This window comes from Pinus tabuliformis, chromosome 9, assembly GCF_031772625.1.
Source record: "Pinus tabuliformis cultivar Carrire ecotype Pingquan chromosome 9, CPIR1, whole genome shotgun sequence".
Classification (NCBI taxonomy): domain Eukaryota; kingdom Viridiplantae; phylum Streptophyta; class Pinopsida; order Pinales; family Pinaceae; genus Pinus; species Pinus tabuliformis.
In genome coordinates this window covers 863,965,212-863,973,610 of record NC_142307.1, presented here as the reverse complement: position 1 = coordinate 863,973,610, position 8,399 = coordinate 863,965,212, and the positions used below count along the sequence as shown (strand labels likewise).

The 8,399-nt window shown below is 40.6% G+C and overlaps 1 protein-coding gene across 1 annotated transcript; it reads left to right on the top strand.

Moving 5' to 3' along the window:
- The first annotated feature begins 6,166 nt into the window (after window positions 1-6,166).
- Window positions 6,167-6,571, top strand: LOC149151509 (uncharacterized). Its single transcript, XM_089443176.1, has one exon. It carries the CDS (start codon window positions 6,167-6,169, stop codon window positions 6,569-6,571), a length of 405 nt encoding a protein of 134 aa, XP_089299302.1.
- The last annotated feature ends 1,828 nt before the right edge of the window (window positions 6,572-8,399 follow it).

Here is an 8,399-nt window from a genome sequence, read left to right as displayed (position 1 = left end):
CAATTCTCTATCAGATTTTGATTTCGCTTGTACAAATAGCAAAATTTTTGAAAATCTGAATTTTATTATTGACAAATAGAGTTAACTTCACTTTGATTACGATACTCGTTTCAACCTCTAAAAAGCTTTGACAAAAGCAACCTCTGGTAAAAGAATTGTTTTGTATCAGCACCGCGAAAGGTATCATCAATAATAAAATAAGCATTCTCTGCAAAGCTGTTGTTTTCAAAAACTCTACTATTGTCGTCCAGAGCTTTCTTAAGGAAAAACAATGACTTCCTCCCTGCTAAAAGGAAATTACAGCATTCAGAGAAACAATCCAAGAAAAACACTATATCTCAAAGAATAAGAGGTCTCATCACGAGCCGGCTTATCATGATCACAGATATTATAACTTGCTGACTTTTCCAATACTGTCTATCAAAACAGGGCAACGACTTAAGATTGTTGCAATCAAAAGACAAGAGGTCTCATCACGAGCTGGCTTGTTCAGCAAAAGTGTAAATCAAGTGAATGACTGTGTCATAATTTGGCCACCAAACCAAGACATTGTTCTTTAGAGAATTAAAAAAAAAAAAAAAAAAAAAAATGTGTCAAAAAGGATTTTTCTCTGGAATGTTGCGAGTAACCTCAAGCAGGAAAAAGGATCATTGCTGGATAACATGGTAACCCTTTCGAGGCTATGGACGCTTGCAGGCAGCAGAGGCTCTACCTACAACAAATGAGCATACTTTTAAGCCAGTACGCAGAGAAGACCTTATTTTATCTTTTATCAAGACCAAGTAATGTCTGATGCGAATGCAAGAAAAAACCTGAGGAAGCAAGAAATTGGGATATAAAAAGGGTTGAGACAAAATATCGTTGACAAGGTGAGGGTTAATCTACTCTATCTGTCCATAACAAAATTTAGACATATAAAATTTTTGTTGTTTTGGAAGTGAACGGTCAATAGAAATGCAGAGATAACTGGTTCTTCACAGTGAATCGCCATTGTTGTGGTCACCAACAACCCCCCTCTTTGTTTGATATTAGTAATAACATCAAGCAAAGGGGGACCCTTAACCAAAAAAAATCAAAAAATATTTTTGTTTGAAAAAATCTTTTGTATTAACTCCCTAAGAGCTATATTGCATCGCAAGGAAAAAAGGAGCGCTTTCCCAAAGCGCATAAATACACTGAGGAGGAGCGACGCGAGAACTCATCGCATCGCGTGCATTAAAAGCGCTCAAAAAGGGAAAACCTAAAGAATCGCCGACGGCCGATATGCGACGTCGCACGTCGCAATGTCGCATAAGCAGCACAGAGTGACAAAGCGAAAAACTTGCGACCTTGCGATATTGCGATATGCGATCTGCGACCATGCAAAGCTGCGACCTGCGATCTATGGTGTGCGACAAATGAGACTATCAATTGCTGTGATGCCACCTATTTACATCGCAATCTTCGATGCTGCGATGCAAATCGCAGAAGCCATTCGTCGCAGGCATTCCTCGGCATGATCTGTGAGCCCAAAATTAGGCGCGCACCTTACGGGAAATTAATGATTGTACGCCTGTGTATCCAAAGATGATTATGTTGCGTTTTTCGAAGAGTCAAGTCATAATGGGTGACATGATTATGCATTCATTAGAACTTAATTGCTTTCATGTCAATCTTTTCTTCTGTCTCTTTTCATTTACGTGAACTATAAGTCAGCAACTAATATAAATCTATATGCAAGAAACATCTAAGGAAAAGCGCCAGAGCTAGAAGAACAGAGAGGAGATGACTTTGCAGATGGATACCGCATACAGCAGGACCGCGGATTCCAGAGTATCACTCAACAAATGCTGATGGAAATAGGCTATCTAGGACTCAGAGTCAAAGGCGCACAAAAGCAAAGCGTTTATGAAAGATCCTGAGTCCCAAATTGGGTAAAGCAAAAAGAAAAACGCTTAAGGGGAAAGACGTTTCAGAAAAGCCTGAAACAAAGAATGGAAACAAGTTTCAATTGAGAAAATCGTTCAGGCAACAAAATTCCCAGCTCATTGAGTCATTCGCACGGCCGGAAACCGAAATAGCAACAGCACAATCAGTTTGAAAGAAATCTGAGTTGTACTAAGTATACACGCCGTGAAGACACTCCTCCAGAAGAACACTTTCAAAAATATCTTCTAATTTGTCAGAAAGAGGTGCCAGCTCTTGTTATTTCTAATTTTCAAAGCTCGAACTAAAGGAAAGGACAAGCAGCCGACTCTTTCACGGCAGACAACGCATCGCTTACAGCACTAAGGAGCAGATACATAAATGGTTAGAAATTAGATTCAGTTTTTAGAAATAAATTTGTTTTAGTAAAAGGGCGGTCATTTGAAGCTGTTCCCTAAATTTGTGTAATTAAAATTAGCCGGTTAGTAGTATTTAACCCTTCTCGTTGCATTGGAGAAGGGTCCGGAAATTTGTCAAAAAACTTGTCCTCAGAACATGCACTTTTGCACCCTCGGAGGGGGTTTTTGATGAATGGACGGATCAAGATTTATTTATGTTTGCATTTTAATACCTGCTACTGATGTTGCACTTCTGTACTCTTAGTAGGCATTAGAAGTAAGTAGAAATAGATCATTATTGCTTAAGGTCTGTGAGTATAAAATCAGTCATAAATGGTACTTTTATCTCTTGACGAGTTTCTGCTTGCATTCTTAGAGTAATATACAGCTGATGTTGTTTATATGTTAATGTATGAATGAGTGGACTACCATTTGGCACTTTTGTACGGTGGAGTCATTGATTTGTGCTTAATACATGAATAACTGATTATGCGATATGTTGTTCACAACTGTTTTGCTTAACTTTTTATGCAGGATGGTTCATCTTAATTGATTTATATTCTAATAATAGCTGAATAATCTTCATTACCAGTTATTGTGTGAAATCTTTCTAGATCGCATAATGGAAAAAGTTCTATCCCGGGTTAGCGTAGATTGGATGTGTTGTTCTTGATAGATTAAAGTAGTATAAAATTCAGTCTCAGAGTTTAGAATTAGATTAGCTTAGAAATAATTCCATATTTTCATTATCATATGCTACACACACACACATCACCAAACTCTACACACACACACCCCCTTAGAACGGGAAGCTGGTCCCGTTATCCCCAGGCGGACCCGCTACACCAAACGGGCACGAAGCCGCCAACCAGGTTCCCGACCGGGTGGGTATCCCCCTTGTTGTTGACTCGATTTTAGGGCCCTCAACAGGTACACATAAGGAAAGTTTTGTTGGATGGAGGGATTATAGGCGAATGATGAAGTTATGAATTGGGCATGCTAATACCACGATGACTAAGAAGTATAGTGGGAAGGATGATCCACGTGATCACCTAGCGAAGTGGATTAAGGCGTGGGGGATATAACCGCAGCTAGAATGGGTACATATATTTTTTCATACCGTAGGTACGGTCCCAATGAATTGGTATCTCGAGACAGAGCTCCACCACAACACTGCGGAATGGGATGTACTGAGAAAAAGTTTCTTACTAGCTTTTAGCTTTGAGGACGGGTTTGCAAGCATCGATGAAGAGATTCAAGAAATCAAAGTGGTTATCTTCAGGATGACAAAGGAACCTATGGAATGGATCCAACCTGATTGGAGCACCCAGCTGCGCCATGCATTAGAATGTTATAATGTGACCACTGAAGAGGAGGAATAAGACCTGAGGAATATCAATATTCCAAAAACAAAAGGGAATTGCATAATAGAAGGGCCACAAGTAGAGAACCCAGACATCTCCACACCTTTAAAAACAAGACAGGAAAACATTGGCACTGAGGAAGAACCAAGGTTTGTGAAGGTTGGAGATTATTGGGACAATGCTACAATAGACAAAGTTGTTGAATTACTTTGTAAGTACCAGGATCTCTTCCCCATTAAGTTTTCACATTTACAGGGCATACTTGGCGATTTGGTTGTTATGCAGATCACATTGAAGCCGGATGCGAAGCCTGCCAAACAGAGGCCTTATCTCCTTAATCCTAAGTACAAGGAGAAGGTTCGCCAAGAGCTGGATAAAATGATGGATGTTGGCATTGTAGAACATGTTGAAGAGTTTGAATAGGTGAGCTCAATGGTAGTCCAAGAGAAGAAACAAAAGGGTGAAATAAGGATCTGCGTATATCTGCGGAAGCTGAATGATGCATGTGTCCATGATCCATTTCCAACACCATTTACAGATGAAGTGTTAGGCAATGTGGGAGGGCAGGAGGCCTATTCCTTTACTGATGGGTTTTCCAGTTATCACCAAAGTAAGATTGCACCAGAGGATTGAAGTAGAACCGACTTCATGACAGAGTGGGTTGCTTTCAGTACAATATTATGCCTTTTGGATTAAAGAACGCGCCTGCAATATTTTCTCACGTAGTCATAGTAGCATTCAAAGAATTCATTCATAAGTTTTTGGAAGTATACTTCGATGACTAGACCATGTTTGGATTGGTAAAACACCATGTATCAAGTTTGCACCTTATGTTGGATACATGTTGAAGATACCAGATTGCACTGAATTTGAAAAAATGTATATTATGTGTTCCTTTTGGGATCTTGCTGGGTCATGTCGTGTGTAAGCAAGGATTGATGGTGGAACCTGCAAATATCATTGTGATTGTGAACTTGGAGGCCCCTAGGAATGTCAAGCAACTGCGTGTGACACTGGAAACACTAGATACTATAGAAAATTCATTAAAGCCTATGCTCAAATTATTGCACCTGTGGAAAAACTTTTGAATAAGGATGCAACATTATGTTGGGATGAGGAGTGTCAACGTAGCTTAGATGTGTTAAAAGGAAAGACGGTGACTGTGCCCATCCTGGTATTTCCCGATTGGAAGAAGGAGTTTCATTTACATGTGGATGCTTCTTGCATTGCACTGGGTGCAATATTAACACAGGCAAGCAAAGGTGAACTGGACCATCCTATAGCCTTCACAAGTAGGAAATTATCAAAGGCTGAAAAAAATTATTCAACAACAGAGTGCGAGGGGTTGGCCATGGTCTATGCGCTGCAGAAATTCAGGCATTATCTGTTAGGGGGACATTTCAAAATGTATACAGATCATTCTGCTCTAACGTACCTGGTCAACAAGCTTGTGTTGGGGGAAATATTTTCGATGGTTTTTATTATTTCAGAAATATTATTTTGAAGTTATTGTGAAGTTGGTCGGTTGAACGCCAATCTAGACCACCTATCGAGGATTGAAATAGGCGAAGAACCTAGTGAATTTGAGGAAGGGTTGCTGGATGTGAAACTATTTACAGTACGTGTATCAGATGACCATTTTGTTGAAATTATTCAATTCTTAACTAGAGGGATGGCACCTGAAGGATGTACAACTCACCAGAAGAAAGAACCAGTAGTTTGCGCAACAGAATTTTCCGTCTTTATGGGACATTTGTACAAAATGGGAGTAGATATAATATTGCAGAGATATGTGCTAGAATTTGAGAGCAATAATAATCTCACTAAAGCTCATGGGGGAGTTGCAGGAGGCCATTACATAGGGAAAGCAACCGCGGAAAATATTTTACACGCAGGATTATGGTGGGCAGCACTCCATAAGGATTCCAAAGCATAGTGTAAGACATGCGATTCATGTCAAAGGACTAGTAGACCGTCATGGAGGGATGACTACCACTACATCCTCATGTATCTTTGCAATCATTTGAGAAGTGGGCGATCGATTTTGTTGGGCCAATTTAGCCACTAGGAAAGAAAATGGGCACGTGCTACATTATCACTGCCACGGAATATCTAACCAGATGGGCGGAAGCACAGCCGGTAAAGGAGTGTACATCGACTACTATAGCAAAGTTCTTATTTGAATATGTCTTAACGCAGTTTGGATGCCTGAAAGTATTAATGAGTAGTAGGGGAACACACTTTTTGAATGAAAAGATTAGCGTGATGAGAGATGAATTTCAAGTCTACCATCAAAAGATCACACCATATCAACCACAGAAAAATGGGATAGTTGAAGCTTTTAACAATATTTTGGAGAACATGCTGACAAATGTATGTAACGTGCAGAAAAATGACTGGGATGTGCGCGTACTTGTAGTACTATGGGCCTATAGGACAACCTGTATGAAGCTAACAGGGCAAACACCATTCACATTGGTCTATGGTGTCGGAGCGGTAATGCCTATGGAGTACATTGTACCTAGTCTGTGCATAATAGCTTTGACAGATATGGCGGATCGTGAGGCCTTGGAGGAATGGCTCGTGCAGCTAATGGAGTTAGAGGAGGACCGATTTTTGGTGGGATTCCACCAACAAGTACAGAAGGAACGCAAAAAATCATGGCATGATCACCCTATAAAGCTTCACACTTTCAAGATAAATGATATTGTGTTGTTATACAATAGAAAGTTCACCAAATTTCCAGGTAAATTCCAAATGCATTGCTTAGGACCATACATTTTCAAGGAAATTACGAAGGGTGGCTTAGTTCAGCTCGCGAAGCTGAATGGTGAACCTTTTCCAGGAAAAGTAAATGGGAGCCAGTTGAAGCTGTATACAAGGGATCCTGCCCCTACGCAATGAATATATGAATGCAGGACAATCCTAGTGCTCCAGGAAGTTGAAATGGAGCGCATGAATATAAATTACACTGCCTAACTGGGAGGACAAGGCAACAAACAGGCTACACAACGATTGACAAGGGTGTAATAGATGAAGCTGCGCTTAGGACAATGTGCCAAGAAGGAAGGTATTGTGCATCCCAAACCAAAAAAAACTGTTGAAATCACTGTAACTGATTGGACTGAGAAAATCCCGTTAGGAGGAGAAGGTAGGCGAAAATTAAGGTGAAAATATTTGAAAATCTGCCACCAAAGGTGCATTTATGACAAAGTTATGGAGGGAACAGTCGGATTTGAATCCAAAAATCGCTATAAGTATGTCCTATTGGTTTGCAAAGAAGCAATTTTTTGTCTACAAATTTCTTGCATGCACCAAGAAGATTGGGAGGTCTTGTTTAAGCACCCAGTGCTCGTTCATTATTCTGATACATTGTGCCAAGTTTCTTTGGAGATGATATATGAGCCTATGCATTCTGACACAGTGGTGTCTGAGGCCCCAACTCCAGAAGCTGCGAGCATAGAAGCTACAACAACAGTACATACGACGCCAAGGTTTCCTAGGCCAAAGCAGTCTGCTTCTAAGCCAAAGCAAAAGAAGCTAGTCATAGAACCAATGCGCCACTTGCCTAGAAAGCATCTGCAAGAGGTGGAGCAGAAGGGAAAAATGGACAAGCAAAAGAAACCTTTTGTTCCCCTAGACATAGAAGAAGAGGAACTCCACTAGGGGATTGAGGAGTTGGATGCCGAGGACGCTGAACCAATCACTATGCTTCCAGCATATGTGCCTCTGTGAAGAGGACAGAAGAAGGTGACGAAAGACCCCGATTCTAGCAAATTTTCAATTGCTACACCACTACTCCCAGCTAAAGTTCCATTTGAGGGTACACTCTTAGCGTGCATACTAGCGTTAAATATGGAAGACTGGGACCTCGCCAACTAGGCGAAATTCCTGCATTTAGTAATAAATTAGTATATGTCCCACATATATTATGAAGATACAGGGGTCACAAAGTTGGAACCAATGAAATGGGCTAGAGGAGTTCTGCTGGTGGGACTATTACACATGCTATTCGTACCCCATTTTCACCGCTCCAACATCAATATGGCGTGTATGTGCCAGTTGCTGACATTAGTGCATGATGGGTGTTTATGTCTAGGTGAACCTATCCCCATCATGGATATGTTAATCCATTGGATTACTAAGCTACCCTATAAAGGAGTGGTCCCGACAAAAGAGTTTGTGGGAAAAACTAAGGAAAAACAACTCGCAAACTGTATGAAGACCAAGTTGAGGCTTGTAAAGGGAAAGCACAGATATTCTATTGACTCCATAACTAACCAGGTGGTATAGTTTGTAGCGTAGATCCTAGTAGGAAAGCTAATGCGAAAGTGTTACACGAATGAAGTGCCTGTGTCAGTCATTTCATTAGTAGCGCAGTGTGCGAACGAGGTCCTATATAACTAGGTCCAATATCTCTGTAGAGAATTTTTGGCAAACTGTCGTGAGGCGCAAGAGAATAGCTATCTTTTCCACTATGCTTGGCTCTTATTATTAATCATTTTGGTGGAATGGAGGCTTCTGGAGGAAAATCAGTTCCCTTCACTGAATGAAACCCTCCTAGAGGTAGCAAAGTTCGCTTCATTGTGGCCGACAAAAGATGTGGAACGGAGTATATAATCCAAGGTTTTTTGGGTATTCATGGATATAGACATTTGTATGGCTATCAACCAGAGGCCAAGGTTATCTCCCACCTTATTCAAGCAGCTAAGGGCCTTTGCATAATTTAAGG

Excerpts from the sequence above, each read along its gene's own strand:
- LOC149151509 (XM_089443176.1), top strand. The coding sequence starts at position 6,167 with ATGCCTATGGAGTACATTGTACCTAGTCTGTGCATAATAGCTTTGACA.